Below are 19,353 nucleotides of genomic sequence, written 5' to 3'. Positions count from 1 at the left end.
ATCTGCTCGGTCTAGGTGTGTGTTTGTAGACAGCTTACTCAGCTCTGCTCCCCCATAGGGTCAAGCAAAGATGACTTCTTTCTTACTCTGGCTAATGCTCAGGGGCAACGTTATGATGACCAGCGGGTGTCCCTTGCTTCATTGCCAGGGTTTAACCAACAGGTATTGGACAATGAATCACAAAGGTCAACAGCATGTCTCTGTGATTGCGTGATGAAATGAGTTCAGGTGAATCCAAAATGTGGCTTTTATTTGTAAGGGACCCAAGAGTGGCACCTTTCACGGCTCCACACCTCAGATCTCTGTGACTGAGTGCACCCCAGATACCCAAAGGAAGCTCCTGTCAGCAGCAACCAGCAGAGTGGGGGCGCCTCCTCAGCGTGACCTCTCCACCTCCACTCAGGTTTGTTTCTCCTTTGGTTTGTAAGTCACTGCTGTTTTCCGGTTCATTACAGTTATTGTACATTTGCTATTAATGATGAGAAGTCTTTGTCACCCTGTTTTCACCACACAGCTGGAATCATCTGATGAACAACAAAAGTTAATAAATATGATCAGTTATGGCCAGAGGGGACGCATGGACGATCAAAGCTGTTCTTTGGATCCAAGCAGGAGCTGCCCCAGCACACCCAAACGCTCAGACAAAAAGCCAGATGCCACTACAGTAAACAAAGGTAAATGAACTGTGAAACATAAATTGATTAATCATTGATCTTTCCCTTTGACAAATTCAGGTTATAATTTTCATGGTTTTGACTGTTTTACTTTTGATCGTCCCATGTTTAGATTCTGATGAATTGTTCAGCCTCTTGGCCAACACTCAGGGCCACCGGCTGGATGACCAGCGAGTGTCTCTTCCTTCATTACCAGGCATACAGACTGAAAAGCCCACACCTGCTAATGGAACTGATTCAGGCTACTTGTGTTACATGCTCTCCAAAGTCCAGGTTTGTCTTGGTCGGCTTCTTTTCAGTGTACTGTGGAGTGTGTGTGCTTTTAAGAGCTTTGCAAACAGGTCAGAAACTCAGAACTGCAGGCCTAATTCATTTCAGAGTCCCAGAATGGAGGATCAAAGGTGTTCTCTACCCCAGATCCTCAGACCAGAAGCACAGGACAAGCCTGGGCCTGGATCAGGTCCTCCACGTTCAGCTTCCTTCAGCCCAGGCTCGGACATAGAGCGACCAAAGAGCAAAGACAAAACATCCAAAACAAAGGTGAATCCTGTAATGGAAAGTTACAGCCATGTGTACACTTACAATTTATGAAATGCATAACCTTTTAAGAGCGAAACCTTACACACAGATATGAAATTGACGTTGCACATCAAAATTTTCTCACAGAAAATACATAAATGTTATCACTATCCACATACTGCAGTCCCGACCTGATCCACAGATGATGAACTCCCTACCTGACTCCCTTTGATCTTTGCACATAAGTTAGATTGTCTGCACTGGATCTTTGTCTGTCCATCGCAGCTACTGGAGCTGTTCAGACCCTGCAGAGAGCTCTCCTTCCTACTCAGAAATAAACAACACAGATTGATTCACCATCAGATGAAAATTTTCCTTGACCAATCCCAATGAAGTCTCTTTGATTATTAGGTCCAGGGGTTCATTTCAAGTCTTCATCTGCACATTTATTGTATTCTATTCTATTATTTATCGCTCACTTAGGAATTGAGCAACACTGAACAGGACAGTTTTTTCTCCATGATGCATCACGCACAACGAGGGAGGATGGATGAACAGCGTTGTGTCCTTAAGAGCCCTCAGTCGTCACCCAAACACAGTGAAAACAAGCCCACTCAGAGCTCCAAGCCCACTCAGAGCTCCACGCCCACAGGTTAGAACCCAAACACGCTCCATTTATTGCTATTTCATATGCACAATTACATCTGCTCACAAAGGCTAGCATATGTCTCTTTCTTTCATCTTCACTTTGCCAGGTCCAGATTCCGAAAAGTTCTTCAGCCTCCTGGCCAACTCCCAGGGCAGACGACTCGATGACCAGCGAGTGTCTCTGGCATCTTTACCAGGGACACAGAATGGAGGCATCATGTCAAACGCTGCAGAAAAGGATGCAAGCTTCTTGTGTTACATGGTTTCCAAAGCCCAGGTTAGACACACACACACACCCACACCCACACCCACACACACACACACACACACACACACACACACACACACACACACACACACACACACACACACACAGTTTTGTGTTCTTGCCCTCTTCCTCTTCCTCCACTTACATTTTACTAATTGATGTTTTCCTTCTCTAGGGCTCAAGAATGGATGAACAAAGATGTTCTGCGCCACAAATCCTCCAGAATCTTGGTTCGCCATCTGCTCAGCGAAAACCCTGTCCCGGTTCAGAGCAGACCGGTGTGGCCCCTTCATCTGATAACCCTTTTCGGAGGTCTGCATCCCTAAACCGTGCCAAAGCTGACCAACCTCCTCCTCAGGTGAGATGTTACGCTACATTAACCACACGGTTCATAGTAGAACTTCTATCAGCCTGTCCTCCCTTCTTGAATTGTTTTGACCAGTTGGCATGAAGATAAAATCAGGATGGGATCAGAAGGTCGATCCTCCACAATCGTTCTGCAGAAAGAGCATGTGGTGCCTAGACCTTTCTTTGGCCACTTTCTTATTTATTTTTTGACATTTTTCAGGAAACATCTCCAGCTGAGCAGGAGCAGTTCCTGAAAATGATGCGGCACGCACAAAGAGGACGCATGGATGAACAACGTTGTACTTTACAGCCCAGCAGGAGCTCGCCAGCCTCCCCCACACACAATGGAAACACTTTAAATAAAGTACACACAGGTCAGAGAAACACACTGGCCATTATGGTCCAATGTGTGCTTTGTTTCAGTGTCTGGAATGTCACTAGAATAACTCCCCAAAATAAGGTCCCCATGGGTCAAAGACACACACAGGCGCTTGTGGTCAATCATGTGCTTTGTGTCTGTCTCCGAGGTGTCACTAAAATAACCCTCCGCTCTCCCCAACAGGTGCAGACGTGGACGCATTCTTTCAAATCATTGCCTCCAGTCAGGCAGAGCGGCTAGATAATCAGCGTGTCGCTCTTCCTGTTCTGCCAGGGTTAAGTGGGACAGCTGATAGAAAAGAGAACACTGGAGTCCAAGTAGGTTCCACAGCATTAAATTGGCAACGGTGTGAACAGAAAGGAAACATGAACGTGAACGTTATTTTCTCTGCCGTCATGTGACATGATATGTGGAACAAGATGTGTCTCTGGCCACATTGCTGTGACTGAAATAACTCCAGAACTATACACCCTTAGTAGATGAGATGATTGGGTGCTGAGTCACTTTGCTGCTGAGATTGAATGTTGACAAAAAAACTGAGCTCATACCGAAAACATTTCCATGTAAACACAGGTATTAAGATTATAATTATTAGCTCCCCATCATCTTCAATAGCATGATATGATATGATATGATATGATATGATATGCATCATAAATATTACATTTTCTTTCCAAGTCTGCTGCACCACACGGGACACCGACAAAATCGAGGAAAGCCATTTCTCCAACGGCCTCTCAGTATCAAATGGCTCATGCAGAATGTGGCTCCCCGAGAAAGCTGCCTAAGTCTGCTTCATTCAGCCTGGGGACAGAGTGTGGGAAGCAGAACTCCCCAGCGCAGGTAAACTGGATCTGTTATGATACATTTGAAATGTTTTGACTTTGACTCTCTTTTACTTTTATTTCCTAAGTTCACCTGTGAAGACTAAAGGTGAGCCTCACAACGCTAACCTACAGTTTCACATGACTTATTGTCTGCCAAGGCCATGAATGACCAACAAGGGGTAGATGGCAATTGGATTCAGCAAGAGTGATTGACAGTTAACACTATGAGCACTTTGTGATAATGAATGCATGAGCCAGCTGTTCTGGAAACTACATTTGTTTTAAAATACTATAGGTTTCTAAATACTTTGTGGCATGAAATCTGTGTAATTTGTGGCTTCACACTCAGGATGGACTGTTGGTTTTGGCTGAATTAAAGATAAGTTGCAGAAGATTTCAAATTGAGAAATAGAGTTTACAAACAACTCTGCAGCTGCTCAGAATGAACAAATTAAATGTTGTCCTAAAGGTTTTTTGGAATTCTTTTCATACTACGTTGACATTTTGTTGGTTTACAGGTGACATTGAAGGTATCTATGAGCTTCACGCCACAGCAGGTAAGACCACTATCAGCTTGTCTGTAGAGAATGCTCCCTGCATGTGTATTGTACCAAAACCAATAGATAACTCAATCTCTCCTTAATGACTCTTACCTGTAAAAGGGACGGAGGAATGATGGACAACCCTGTCCATTCCCAGAGGTGTTCCTTACTCTGGGAGCCCCCGGAGATAACTTTGTGGTCCCTCTGAGCCCATTACCTGGCAGACCCCTTTCTCTCAACTTAAACCTTGTCCCAAAAGAAGGCACTGACTCTTGGCACTGCTCACCAGGCCGTGCGACTCCCAGGAAGGGCCGTTCTAGACAGCCGTCTCCTAACCCAGGAGTGTGCAGAAGAGCACAGCACGTGACCTCAAGCCCATCTGAACAGGGGCAGCATGCAACCAGCCCCATCAGCCCAGATACAGACTACTTCTCCCTGATTGAGAAGGTTCACGCAACCCAGCTGCAGATGTCTCCAGGGGGACATAAAGAAAAATGTGATCACGGAAGGGGGAAGGAAAAGGCAGAGCAAAGGAAAGGAAAAGGGGCTGGAAAGAAAGACAAGAAGAATGGTGGCAACAAAAGGTAGTCAGGTACTCATCAGTATAATTGCAGGAAACATGAGATGAGAAGTTAAGAGTTATAGCGTTGCAAAGTCTTAACATGTGGCTGCCATAATACAATTACACAGTAATTAGAAGCCAATATCCGAATTCAAGCTTGATCTGTATTTATCATCAAGATTATAGTTATTATTTGTTAAGGTTTCCAAGGACTTGTTTTTGTGTTTCTTCTTTGCAAGTTTAATGTTCCATGTATACTTAATGTATTTGTTTCGGGCTCAGTGGTGTTGTAAACTTGAATCTCATTGCTTATGCATAAAGGCACTATACTGTACTGTCAGAGACCGTGACGCTTCAGCAGCTGAATATGTTTGAATTGAAACCACTTCTCTGGAAAACTGTGTGAACATATGAAAAATAATGAAATAATGAATGAAATATAAGTATTAATAACTGCCTGAGCCCCAGTACACACTCCTTTTATAATACTTCATCAATCTATGACAAATGAGCCTTGAGCCAAAATCTTAAATGGTACGGAATGAACAAGTCTATACGGAATGCAAATGTAAAGGAGAAAGGAAGTGAGTAATGAGAGATTTACCCAAGAATTTATATTCATAAATGTTCGACCAGATGTGACCATTTAGCATTTTAGCATATAGAGGAGAACTGGCTTTTGTTTTAAATGACTTTAAATTTGGCAATGTGGTCGGCATACTGATCAATGTGAGTATGCTCGCTGAGAAACTAACCAAAAGCAAAAAAAAATCAATAAATAATTACAAAAACTATATTTGAGAACATTATTTCCTTTATTGGAGACTTGCAGAAGATACTTTTTAGGGGTTTTCACATATTGAGCCCCAGTTCGATCCTGTGCCTCATTCAGCAGAGTCACCTCCCTAAAAATGAAGAACAGGATTAGGTCTTTACAAGCAACATCTGTCACTGGAATACAGTCATAGAACACATATGATATACTACATGTACTTACAAATGTAAAAAAAGTATATATGTGATTAACCCAAAAAAATTGCAGCTACCTTTCCAGAATCACGGCTCTTGGCTCTCAGCTTGTTGACCTGGGACTCAGCGATGTCAGCGCGCTCCTGAGCTTCTTCCAGCTCATGCTGGGTCTTCCTGTGCCGCGACATGTGAGTGTTGGCCTGCTCCTCCTGTGAAGAGGTCCGAGGTATATTGCCATAGTTACAAGATATTCAATTCGTTATGGGGTCTGCTGTAAATGAATTGCCTCATCAATGAATTTGACTTACAGCCTCCTCGGCCTGTCTCTTGTAGGCCTTGACCTTGAGCTGCAGTTTGTCCACCAGATCCTGAAGTCTGGTCACATTCTTCTTGTCCTCCTCAGTCTAAACAGATAAAGGATTGTTACTGCAGGAGTGATAACGAATTAAGGGGAGGTCATGGGTATTTGTAACACGAAGAACTTGCCTGGTAGGTCAGTTCCTTCACTCTCCTCTCATATTTGCGGACTCCTTTAATAGCATCAGCTCCACGCCTCTGCTCACCCTCAACTTCAGATTCCAGCTCACGCACCTGTAGTAGGATGAAGGCACAATTAATTCCACAAGTGTGATTTTCCTCTTTTACTCAGTGTTGTGAATCTTTATGAACAGTTCATACCCTCGACTCCAGTTTCTGGAGCTGCTTCTTGCCACCCTTCATGGCCAGGTTCTCAGCCTCATCCAGACGGTGCTGCAGGTCCTTGACTGTGACCTCCAGGTTCTTCTTCATCCTCTCCAGATGAGCACTGGTGTCCTGCTCCTTCTTCAGCTCCTCAGCCATCATAGCAGCCTGAAATTTAATTTGATTTATTTTGAAACAAACCAGATCATTAGTTAAAATTTTTGTGGCCAGCAAACTTTGAACTATGAAGCATTAGAGACATAAACGCACATCAGTGATGGCCTTTTTGGCTTTCTCCTCAGCATTTCTTGCTTCCTGAACACAATCATCTACTTCGCCTTGAACCTGGACAAAGTCAGTCTCCAGCTTCTTCTTGGTGTTAATAAGACTGGTGTTCTGAATAGTAAAGGAAAACATATTTACAACAACACTAAGATGTGTACTGTTTTCAACTATATTTTCCTCTGAATCATTGAACACAAACCTGAGAGTGAAGCAGTCCCACACGCTCACTCGCATCAACCAGCTCCTGCTCAGCCACTTTGCGTCCTCTCTCTGTCTGCTCCAAAGCGGCTCTCAGCTCCTCAATTTCAGCCAGCATCAGACCATTTCTGCGCTCCACCATGGCAACCTGCTCCTTCATGTCTTCCTGCCCTCTGACAGCATCATCAAGGTGCAGTTGGGCATCCTGGCAACAAAAAAATAAGAAAGGGTTCACTTTTGTTTGGGATTCTACACTTTATTCTTTAGACGTTGCTGCAGAACTCACCTTGAGCTGTCCCTGGACATTCCTCAGTTGTTTCTGGGCCTCAGCAGCCTGCCTGTTAGCATGACTGAGCTGAATCTCCATCTCATTCAGGTCTCCCTCCATCTTCTTCTTGACTCTCAGAGCATCATTCCTGCTCCTGACCTCAGAGTCAAGACTGCTTTGCATGGAGTCAATCACCCTTTGGCTGTTCCTCTTGATCTGCTCCATCTCCTCATCTTTCTCAGACAGCTTCCTGTCAACCTCACCTTTGACCTGGTTGAGCTCAAGCTGAACACGGAGAATCTTGGACTCCTCGTGCTCCAGTGTACCCTTTGATAAAAATGAGCCACAGTTAAAAATTTAAACAAAAATCACTATCCTGTTATTTTACTACTGGCAAAACCACTGTTATGCTGGTTTATTAAGGTGAGAAGATAAATGCAATGTTGCACTGCAATAACAAATACACCATAAAACATTATACCTCTGCCTCCTCCAGAGCAGTCTGAATTTCAGTCTTCTCACTCTCCACTGCCTTCTTTGCCTTCTCCAGCTCATGGATGCTCTTTCCAGTTTCCCCGATCTGATCAGTCAGGTCGGAGATCTCCTCTATGGAAGAAATACAAGTTAGGTAAAATATACTGTACATTCATGCGCTTTGTATCGGGTAAAATTGATTATATGTCAAACACATAGACAGCTTCTGACATACGCTGTAGGTTTTTGTTCTCTCTCTTCATGGTCTCCAGGTGATCCAGAGACTCCTCATAAGAGTTCTTCATCTTGAACAGTTCAGTGCTGAGAGAGCGAGCCTCCTTCTGGGCTCCTTCCAGCTCTGCCTGGCCCTCCTCATACTTCTGTTTCCATTCTGCCAGGACCTACAATGATATTTGTATAGATTATTTTTACTATGATACATTTGTGCTTCCTATTATAAGTCTGAATTTGTTTTCCCAAATATCTACTTACTTTGTCAAAGGTCCTCTGCTTCTTGTCAAGGTTGGCAGCCAGACCATTAGCTCTCTCCACATCAATCATAAGGTCCTCCACCTCACCCTGGAGCCTCTGCTTGGTCTTCTCCAAAGAGGCACACTTGGAGTTCACAGCCTCAATGGATTCCTCAGCATCCTGCAGACGCTGGGCGAGCTTCTTCCTGAAAAGCAAAAGGTGGGTTTAGTGAGATAAATGGTAAATAGACTGTACTTGTGTATTTATTTTACCTAAAGCTCTTAACAATGTCATTCACTGATGGGAGGGGCATGCCATGCAGGGCACCAACCTCCTCATCAATAGCAATAAGTGGTTCAGCGTCTTGCTCAACAGAGCCTGAACCTTCCAATCCCTACGCAACTCTACCTTCCCAAGCCATGCCGCTCAGTAGAGAATCTACAGAATATGGGAAAGCATGAAATCTTATGTGATTACTTGGCCTCTTCCAGCTCCTCAGTGCGCTGGATAGCATCAGTCTCATATTTGCTTCTCCACTGAGCCACCTCACTGTTGGCCTTGGACATTCCTCTCTGCAGCTCAGCCTTTGCCTCCTGCTCCTCCTCAAACTGCTCTCTGAGCAGGTCACAGTCATGGCGAGCTGACTGAACAGCATGGGCCAGGGCGTTCTTGGCCTATTAAAATCATTAAAATTAGTAAAAAAAAGTTATTTCAATCAGAAGACGCACCTAAGAAACAAATATAGATCCTGTCTGACAAATATTTGATGTTATTTATATTAAGTGAAAATATTGCAGTTAAAAATTAATCTCTGTATTTTTCCAGTCAGTCACATTGGATCATAAATCATCTTCATACAGTCCAATCACACATTTCATTGCAGATTCATTTCACCTTCACTTCCTCCTCAATGTGTCTCTTCAGCTCTTCAATTTGCTGAGTGAATGCCTGCTTGCCTCGAGACAGCTGAGAAATAAGAGCTTCTTTCTCCTCAATCTGGCGGGAAAACTCACCTAAACACAAAAGAGTCAAACTTTAATAGCCTCTTTCATACCTGAAATGCAGATGAAAATACTTTACATTAACAGCAGAAATGATAGACACAGACTCTGACAGCCTTGCCTCCCATTTGTCTCTTTATTTATTTCCTCTCAAGTGTCATGTTAGAGCATAGGAAGTACTTATATTTGTACTTGAACAAATACAGTAAATACACATTTTACTTCAATGGATACTCACCATTCTCTGTTTGCAGTCTTGCCCTCTGTGTACTGTAATCATTCAGCTGGCGAACATTCTCGTCATTTTTGCATTTGATTTCACTGAGTTGGTCTTCAAGAGTTCTGCACATTTTCTCCAAGTTGCCCTGTGAAAATATATTTCAAATGAGCAATACAATAAGTCAAACCTATACCAACATTTAAAAAAAGATGTAGGCAAATCTTTTGAAAGATTTTTCTCTGCCAAGCATTATTTTTGTACTTTGGTTATCACAACAGATTTCAAGATGTGTTCGAATTTAAATGAATTCCATCTCACCGACAGGCAATTTCTTTTGGTGTGATGACCTTTCTTACAACTTTCCCTTGAGTTGGTGAACTGAATTGTCTAGGCTATTTCTCATTGAAACACATAATGTTTTCGTTTTCTGTTGTGAGAACTTAATAATTTAATAAACATTTTTTGCAATAAAATGTGAAAGAGAGGCCTCATCTCAAAATAAGCCAAAATGAAAATTGCGTTCATCTCAAATCTCATCCAAACTAACAACTTGTCATTAAATGACTGCATACCTTTGCTTTTGCAACAGCCTCCATGTTGCTGGAGAGGTCATCAATCTCCATCTTGTACTCGCTCTTCTCCTTTTCCAGCTTCTGTTTGACACGCTGAAGGTTGTCAATCTGCTCTCCCAGCTCTGCAACGCTGTCGGCCTGCTTCTTGCGGAGAGCTGCTGAAGTAGCTTCATGCTGCAGGGTGGACTCTTCAAGATCACGACGCAGCTTCTGGAATTCAGCCTCGCGCTTCTTGTTCATCTCAACCTGAGCAGATGTTGCTCCACCAGCTTCTTCAAGCCTCTCACTGATCTCCTCAAGTTCCCTGGAGAGGTCAGCTCTCTGCTTCTCCACCTTAGCCCGAGCAGCACGCTCAGCCTCAATCTCTTCCTCCAGCTCCTCAATGCGAGCCTAAAGGATGGTGGTAGAAATGTTATGGACATGTTCCAGTATGGAAATTACTAATATTGATTGACTAAATGTTTTCTGGCACACTTTTCAATTCAATTCACTTCACTAAATTTCTTACTTGGAGTTCTTTGATCTTTTTCTGCAGCTGACCTCCAAGAGATTGTTCATCCTCAATCTTACTGAGAAGTTGGCTGGTCTCAAAGTCCTTCCTGGATTTCCACAGCAGAAAGGAGGATTTTATTTAAAAAACAACAATAATAAATATTCAGTCATAAACAAAATGGCAGAAATAATGAAAAATACAATGAACAAAAATGTTTATTTACTTCTTGAGTTTCTCGTCAGATTGCTGTTTGTCATTCTCAAGATCCATTATGGATTCCTGAGCCAGTTTCAGATCTCCCTCAAGCTTCCTCTTGGCTCTCTCAAGGTCCATGCGGAGCTTCTTCTCTTGCTCCAGGGATCCCTCAAGCTTTTGAATAACATTTTAATACCAATTTATTTGGGGTGTTTCAAAATCTGAGCATCAATACTACGTCATTAGATTACTCTAAGGAATATCAAAGGAATTGGCTTCTCACATCGTCCACTTGCTGTTCCAGCTTTGTCTTTGCCTTGGACAGAGTGTTGACTTTGTCCTCCTCTGCCTGGAGATCGTCCAGTGTCTGCTGGTGTGCCTCCTGAAGGGCTTTCTTCTCCTTGGTCAACTTGGCAATAGACTCATCTTGAGATGCCATCTCCTCTGTGAGGTTTTTCACCTAATGGTGGCATGAAACCATGAACACTTTCGTCTTTTAAATTGTTAATTATTGAATATGGTCAAGGGAACAGAATGTTAAGTCAGAGTAAACTTCACCTTGTTTTCAGTGGCATGTTTCTCCTTCTCCACTTTGGCCAAGGTGAGCTCTAAGTCATCAATGTCTTTCTTAAGCTCAGAGCATTCATCCTCCAGCTTCCTCTTCTTGGCTGTCAGCTCAGCATTGACTTCCTCCTCATCCTCCAGTCTCTCAGTTGTCTCTTTGAGCTTTGCTTCAAGCTGGATCTTGCTCTTAATGAGCCCCTCACACCTTTCCTCAGCATCAGAGAGGTTCTCACCTTCCTATAGTTGAAACATACAAATTCAATTTAATATTTGGTTGAATTAAACAGACGCAAGCTGTTTACGTCATGAATTGTCTGGGATCATTTTTGTTACCTTACTGCAATTGAGGCACACAGCCAATGAAAAGATAGTTCTCTCACTTCATTTTTCCTACTGAAATAATGTGTATGGAGACCTGACTGACCATAATCAATGAAATTCACTTCTCAATTTTTAGTGGACTCACAGAAGCCACTTGCAGTTGCAGGTCATTCTTTTCCTGCAGCAGAGAAACCATCTTCTCCTCCAGTTCCTTCTTCTTGGCCAAGGCTGTAGCCAGGTCTGTTTGCATCTTCTCATAGTTCTCCTTCATCTTCATCAGTTCCTTCTCAGTCTCAGCACTCTTCAGGAGAGGTTTGATCTTGAAGTACAGATGCATCCATGGCCAGTTTTTCACATTCATGAATGAGCGGATGTTGTACTGGATGGAGAAGATTGCGTCTCTGAAATAATATCATACACATTCCCATCACAATCACATTAAATTATTCATTGAGAGTAGAGAGCATTGTACGATTGCATTACCTTCTCTCCATCATCTTAACAAACTCCTTCCTCATTAGGTAACCTCTGCAGAGAGCCTGAGTCATGGTCACCAGTGTAGCCAGTTTGTCATCTCTCATCTCCTCCAGAGTACCCAGAAGACCAGCTTTGAAGAACACCTGTGTTTTTGAGAGAAAGAAATTACTCATCAGTCCATTTGAAAAGCACCACTACAGTCTACTAATCTACTGATGTCATCCATAAAATTACCTTAGTGTGTCCAAACTTGTACTGAGTGTGATCCACATCAATGGAGCCCAGTAGCTTCTCTGAAGCTTTCTTATTGTCAATGAACTGTCCCTCAGGGATGACGCTGGCATTCAATACTTTGTATCTGAATTGAAGAAAATGATCACATTGTTAATAAGCATGGCTGCTGCTTTGTAAGCGTGAACTTGACTTGAATCGAAATCACCTCTGCTTGAAGTCAGCATAGAGGATTCTGCTGGGGAAGCCCTTTCTGCAGATTCTGATACCTTCCAACACACCATTACACCTCAGCTGGTGGATGACCAGGAAGTTCTCCATTAGACCTGGATATTGCACGGAAATATTCAATTTTATCAGGGATTCAACATTATTTTGGTTTTGGTTTTACTCTGAAGAACAAAACAATAATATAAGAAACAACAAACCTGGTGTCTTTGTTTCATTGGGGATCAGGCAGCGCACAAAGTGAGGATGAGTGCTCCTCAAGTTGGTCATGAGTTTGCCCAAGTTCTCCTGTGTCGTGAAAATTCTCATTAAATCATTAAAATGTAACCTCAAAGCTTGGATAAACAAGGTTTAAGCTGCTCTTTTCTCTTTGTGACAGAATTCATACCCTGAAAAGAGCAGAGACAGTCTGGAAGGAACCACCCTTCTTCTTGCCACCCTTCTTGGCACCTTCTGTTTTCCAAAACAAAACAAATTATATGAGTTAATTGTTCATTAAGTGGACAGAATGCTTGAGTATTAACATGTATAAAAGCATTGCCGGTAGCCTACTTATTAGCTTCTTACCATCAGTACCCGCATGTGTTACATAAAGCATGGCAAGCAGTTTATTCTGAGACTTCTGGTAGAGCTGAACAACTGAGTCGTTCAGAGGGTCCTTGTTCTTGTCCAGCCAGCCAGTGATGTTGTAGTCCACTGTGCCAGCATAATGAACCAGGGAGAAGTGAGCCTCAGCTTTGCCCTTTGCAGGCTTTGGCTTCTCAAAGGCCTTGGTCTTTCCAAGATGCTGATCATGCAGCTTGTTCTTGAAAGAGGTGTCTGTGGCCTTGGGGAACATGCACTCCTCTTCAAGGATGGAGAAGATGCCCAATGGCTGTTGGAAAGATGTTTTTGCATTGAAATGGCTCAGCAATTTCCCATGTTTTCATATTTTTAAAAAGCAGGAAATATGCAGTTCATGTCTTACCTTCTCAATAAGTTCAATGCAGGCAGCCAAGTCCATACCGAAGTCAATGAACTCCCAATCAATGCCCTCTTTCTTATATTCCTCTTGCTCCAGCACAAACATGTGGTGGTTGAAGAACTGTTGCAGTTTCTCATTGGTGAAGTTGATGCAGAGTTGCTCCAAGCTGTTGTACTACAATTATTGAAGTTCAATTAGTTGCCATATAAACATTGCCAATGTACTTCATGATACAACATATGTTATTCAGAACACTCACATCGAAGATCTCAAATCCAGCGATATCCAGCACACCAATGAAGAACTGTCTGGGCTGCTTTGTGTCCAACATCTCATTGATACGGATGACCATCCACAAGAACATTTTCTCATAGACAGACTTACAGAGAGCTGAGACAGAATTGTTGACCTGGAGACAAACACAAATGACTTATCCGTCTGTTTCTTTGATGTACATAACTTAATTATCAAACTTTGTCATTTCAACAAATTTTTGAAAGCTCCTTTACCTGTGGGACGGTCTGACCTTTGGTCACCATCTCATTTCCGACCTTGACTCTGGGATAGCACAGAGCTTTCAGCATGTCAGCCGAGTTCAGGCCCATAAGGTAGGCGATTTTGTCAGCCACTTATGGAAAGACGACAATTAATCAAATAATTTAACCAACCATTGTTCCTCTTCATTTCATACCATTACAGTTATGGAACAAACTGGTCGATTAAATTTTTAACAATATAATTTATCATTTTTTGTGAATGGTACTCCTGCCATTTTGTCATGACATGTACTGCGACAAACTTTTGACTTATCAAAAATAATTGTGAATTACCCTCATTGCCATCAGGCTCAGCCTGCTCCTCGCGCTGTTTCTGCTTGAATTTCATGCTGCCATGATGTACCACAGCACCAGTCAGCTTGTAGATGCCCAGCTTCTCCTCACCAGTGAAGCCCAGGATAGTAATTGCAGTCTGTATTAAACATCAAAGGATATAACATATATATGCAACACATGAAACCTACATTTTGAAAACCTAACTATTGATATCTTACATCAGTTGCAATGAACTCCTCCACATCATCAATGCTCTTGACAGTGATTTCACCCTGACTGATCATGTGGTAGTCATAGGGGTTGGTGGTGATCAGAAGAGCCTCTGGATACAAAATGATTAAATACAAAAGATTCAGCTTTTTATATTGGTCATCATAATGCCAAAAAATGATTCATTTGTGTACTTATGTACCCAGTAGCTCAGGTTTGTGGCCAGTCATCAGCTGATAGAAGATATGGTAGCTCCTCTCAGCAGACAGCTGGAAGGTGACGCGGGACTTCTCCAATAGATCTGTGAGTTATTATTTAAGTATAAATATAATTAACCAACAACAACATGATTTTCACTAACAATAATAAACAATGCTGTATTTGCACCAAAAGTCAAGATCTTACATGTTTCAATATCAGCTGACGCAAGTTTGCCCGTAGAGCCAAAGTGGATCCTGATGAATTTACCCTGGACAATCACCAGTAAATGTCAGTGTGTTATCAAAAACAAAGTTGACTTAAGTGTTATGTGAAGCTCTACAATGTGATCACTTACGAAACGAGAGGAGTTGTCATTCCTCACGGTCTTGGCGTTACCATAGGCCTCCAGCAGAGGGTTGGCTGCAATGATTTGATCTTCCAGTGAACCCTACAAGGAGACAATAGTACATCTTGTAGACTGCAACAACTCAACCATCAATCTACTCTCTGGAAAAGGTATTGAGTATATTATTTTTTATTATTACCTGAATCTTGCTAGTTTCAGCCTTTTTACCTCCAGCCACTGCAATTGTTGCAAAGTACTGGATGACACGCTTGGTGTTGACAGTCTTTCCTGCACCGGATTCTCCACTAGGGAAGCAGAGAAGAATAATCTTAATTGCTTTCCTATTTAGTTATTAAGCTTTTAAAGAACTGGCTTGATATGTTGTGTCTCACTCACGTGATCAGGACAGACTGGTTCTCACGATCTGAAATAAAATATCATATTAATTATTTTTTTAATAAAATGTTATCCTGTGAACTATCTTGTCACTTTGATCTCACCAGTGAGCATGAACTGATAGGCATTGTCAGAGATGGAGAAGATGTGGGGTGGAGCTTCAATCCTCTTCTTGCCTCTGTATGCATTTACAACCTGGGAATCGTATACAGGAAGCCACTTGTATGGATTCACGACGACGCAGAAGAGCCCAGAGTAGGTCTATAGTATAAAATAGACAATAACAATTAACATAATGTAGTGAAGAAGGTTTAAAACACATGAACACACTATATTAATTATGAAGACTGACGTAGATCATCCATGATGCAAAACGCTCTTTGAGGTTATAAAGCACAGCGGGCTCATTGAGGTGGGTCATCATGGCCATGTCCTCAATCTTATCATACTTTGGAGGATTCATGGGACAGATTTCATCCTCCTTCACAGTGAGAGTCTGAAATACAGTAAAACAAATGTTTATTAAAGAGTCATTACATATCCTTCTTTCAGATAGTTTCTGAAGTAAAACACTTAAAACTTTTGTAAGAAATTAAACAATTTAGATTTCATTCTTTGCTATTATTTGTTGTGTATTTCATTTTCGAGCTTATTTATTTACCTTTCCTGTCAGTGTTTCAACTGTGGCTTTGCCCCCCTCTTTTTTGACAAGTTTACCCTTGAGGTACATCTCCGCAGGCTCAGTCACAAAGAAGGCAGTTTTGGCATCAAATGGAGCCGTCTGAGCTTCAATCCTCTCCCTCTCTGGCTTCCGCAGAAAGACAGACGCGGGGCCATAGGCCTCCATCTCCGCGTCTGTGCTCATGGTGGTACTTTAGGGAGACTGAAAGAGTTCAAATACACTGTGTTGCTTTCTGATGTCTTTCTTTTTTTGATAAATGTTAACATTGCTTGGTTCATGGAGTTCATGGAATTAAATATAATATTATTTACCTCTCTTGGTCCCAACAAAATGGAATGCAGTCAGATCTGATCTTCAATCCTATAAAAAGTCAAGCATGAGGAAATAAAATAAACAGCTGTTATAAACAAATACAATATGGCACCACATCAATGTATGGCATAGCAAGTGCAAAAAAAGATTAATCAATAAGGGATGCTGTACAGTACTGATCATTACATTTCTCCTTAAGTTGTGCTCACCTGTATTGGAAGCCTATCAGTTGGAGTCTTGGAGTCTTGAGGAGCTTCTTTTATACAGGCAGGACTGTCTCCTCAGTAGGTGTGCCCTGCTCAATTTGGTCATGTATTCTTGTTATGTTGCCGCTAATCCTGTGACAGTGACATTCACAGTGCTCCTATGGCCTTGTGAGCATGTTTGTAACAGTAGGTATTCTTTCTCCTGTGACAAGGCTTTAATATTTAGTGTTAGTAGAAATTACCTTGAAAAGCATTTTAAGTTATCAAACGCCTACTTTTGACAATTTCCCAACTTTACTCAACTCAATTTAATTGTCTACATAAAACATATATAAACACCTGTGGAAATGATACATTTCAACCCTGATATATTATTGTCAAAATGAAATATTAAAATATATTGAAAAGGATCAGCAATTCATCTGTCTACGTTTAGTTTGAAGTTTGGAATTTGCCACACATGAATACAAACACACTTTTACCATGAAACTGCTTTTATTATAATAAAATATAAAATGAAATATTGCACCATAGACACCATATGACATTATGTATTGTACAAGCTTTGAATAATGCATTTGAACTGATATCAAAGATGTTCAGTTTTATGATAGCGGCCTCCAACTTGTTAATAGATATAATATATGTTTGTATGAGCCTTTTTAAGTTTTGGAGGAGCAACCAAACGTCACTGGTGTATAGTTGCAGGGTTTTACACTCCCGACAGATGTGGCACTCCCATAAACTGTCAGAACTATTTCATAAAACAGCTTCAGAGCTATTCCTTCAAAGTCAGTGATATAGAATATACTTTAATACTACCAACTTTTCTTAACACCTACAGCAAACCTTTTCTTCTTGTCTTATGATTATATTCAACATATCAAGTAGCATCAAATATAATTAATGATGATTTTGACATTTGTTTTGAAAGCATTGAGCACACTTTGTTGGAGTTAGTAAATTAATTTAAATCAGATGCTTGAGGCAATAGATTAATGTATTAACAGTTTGTTTCAAAGGTGTTTCAAGAATATCATTTCATTATGTCTTGAGGTGTTAATTCTGAAAACCTCTCTGTAGTATGTCAATGCATGCATGGGACGTGGTTTTGGAGAAGCATCTAAATGTCACTGGTATACAGTTGCAGGACAACCGTGCATCTCAGATGTCTGAAATAAAATTGAGGCTGAGCACCATTCCATGAAAGCTGAGGAGGGATTACATATCGCCTTGGAATGGACTGCACCAACAGTTGCCATCTAGGCTGGGATACGACCCAAAATAAGTCCTGTGCCAATAAACAGAATGTTAGAGATGCCTGCACTCTTATAGGTCCATGAATAAAAAAGCATAAGAACAGATTTAGTGAACAAAATGAAATTTCAAAACATATTTAACTCTTGCTGAATGACTGAACTGAACTAAACTGCATTTTTGTGTGATCTGCATTGCTAATTGTTCTTTTGCAAAAATAGATGGCCTTGAGGTATCACCAGCATGGACTCAATACACAGGTGGGCTATGTTGCCTTTTGTGTTTATCTGTCATTGTTTCTTGCAAAAATAGATGGCCTTTGGAATGTCACCAGTGTGGCCTGAATAGGCAGGTGGGCTATTGCGCAAACATGTGCCGCACACATGCTGTTCAAGTGAGGCCAAAAGTTCAGTCTTTTTCAGTCAACCTGTTTGAGTGAACAGTGTGAACTGACAGTGTGGGCTTAAATAAAGTACATTATGTTTGCACAAAAGAAAGAAGACAGTTTAATATCCATAGTTATGGACTGGGTTTCCCATTACTCCATTAGCCTAAAGTAGATAGTGCTCTCAGTACAAATATTCATTTTAACAAATTACAAATTCGAGTGGGACTTTAAGAAATATCATATACCTGTAATGAATATTAGGTATCCTACAGTACTTCACAAAATATTTATGGTAAGCATTCACCTGTCCAGCTCCTGTGCATCCAGTAAAAAAAGAATTACTGCTCAGTGATAGTGTTAATCCCACATTTTACCTTGAGTAATAGTTATTCAGTCACTCACAATTCCAATGATTTTTTTTATTCTAAAAGCTAAAAATTGTTACAATATTGCCTCTGCAAAATAGAGCATGGTGTGCACATAAGACCATTGATTGGACTGGTCCAAGTTGACTAGACTAGTCCTGTTGTAACCACTACTTTGCTGCGATACCTTTTGTTTTAAAACATTTTTAGAAATGTTAATAGTTTAAGACATTAAGTGATATTGATAAATATTGAGAGACATGTTAATCAAAATGATCTCAACCGTACAGCAGTGTGACTGCCACCAATGCTTGAGTATAAATTAAGAAGAATACAAAGTAAGCATAATTCAGTTTTTATATATTATTATTATTACCATTTGTGAAATTCCTTCTCTGCATTTCACGCATGGGTCCAATTCCAGTTCTGAGGTCAGTGTCCATTTCAGGAAAGGGAATATTTCTAATATTTAAAATGCATCTCCTTTGGAGTGAGATGGAACTGAAGCACCCGATGGAAACCCACTGAAACATTAAGGGAACATGGAGATTTCATCCAGTCTGGCTCTACTTGCTATTTGTTTTCTGGAAGTCCTTTCAGCTTGCATCTTATTATATGTTTAAATGACTTTGCTGTTGACTTGACACTTTTTACATAATTTGTCATTACTGTAAGTGTGAACATTGTTTTTGAAACAAGCTACTTAATTAGGCCATCTGGCAACTAGATGTGGGACTAAGCACCGGTCAGTGGCTGGAGAGAAAATTGACGCAAGTGG

The 19,353-nt window shown here is 41.2% G+C and overlaps 1 protein-coding gene across 1 annotated transcript; it reads right to left on the bottom strand.

Annotated features, from left to right (window-relative positions):
• Positions 1–5,651: 5,651 nt before the first annotated feature.
• Positions 5,652–16,230, bottom strand: LOC142993576 (myosin heavy chain, fast skeletal muscle-like). Its single transcript, XM_076144360.1, has 39 exons — positions 16,027–16,230; positions 15,718–15,861; positions 15,470–15,626; positions 15,366–15,393; positions 15,169–15,274; positions 14,979–15,071; positions 14,828–14,891; positions 14,625–14,723; positions 14,431–14,534; positions 14,210–14,348; positions 13,889–14,007; positions 13,639–13,788; positions 13,383–13,553; positions 12,983–13,289; positions 12,804–12,868; positions 12,616–12,703; positions 12,396–12,513; positions 12,191–12,314; positions 11,963–12,099; positions 11,625–11,880; positions 11,153–11,395; positions 10,878–11,054; positions 10,623–10,768; positions 10,415–10,505; positions 9,907–10,296; positions 9,353–9,479; positions 9,008–9,126; positions 8,591–8,787; positions 8,135–8,318; positions 7,878–8,043; positions 7,650–7,774; positions 7,187–7,495; positions 6,902–7,105; positions 6,688–6,813; positions 6,415–6,585; positions 6,223–6,327; positions 6,045–6,140; positions 5,814–5,945; positions 5,652–5,672 (listed from the first exon to the last, which is right to left on the bottom strand). The coding sequence occupies exons 1-39, from the start codon at positions 16,228–16,230 to the stop codon at positions 5,652–5,654; spliced, it is 5,802 nt and encodes a 1,933-aa protein (XP_076000475.1).
• Between the last annotated feature and the right edge of the window lie 3,123 nt (positions 16,231–19,353).

Source organism: Genypterus blacodes, unplaced genomic scaffold (genome assembly GCF_046128005.1).
Source record: "Genypterus blacodes isolate CSIRO-AG114 ecotype Tasmania unplaced genomic scaffold, CSIRO-AGI_Gbla_v1 ptg000028l_1, whole genome shotgun sequence".
In the NCBI taxonomy this organism is placed as follows: domain Eukaryota; kingdom Metazoa; phylum Chordata; class Actinopteri; order Ophidiiformes; family Ophidiidae; genus Genypterus; species Genypterus blacodes.
This window is presented reverse-complemented; position numbering and strand designations above follow the sequence as displayed.

Bases quoted from the DNA above. Each gene is read 5' to 3' on its own strand.
- LOC142993576 (XM_076144360.1), bottom strand. From the start codon at position 16,230: ATGAGCACAGACGCGGAGATGGAGGCCTATGGCCCCGCGTCTGTCTTT. The intron at 10,297-10,414 runs GTAAGAAATTTA...ACCATCCTTTAG, and splicing joins AAAAGATCAAAGAACTCCAA to GCTCGCATTGAGGAGCTGGA. The intron at 8,788-9,007 runs GTGAAATGAATC...TGATTTTAATAG, and splicing joins ACATTGAGGAGGAAGTGAAG to GCCAAGAACGCCCTGGCCCA.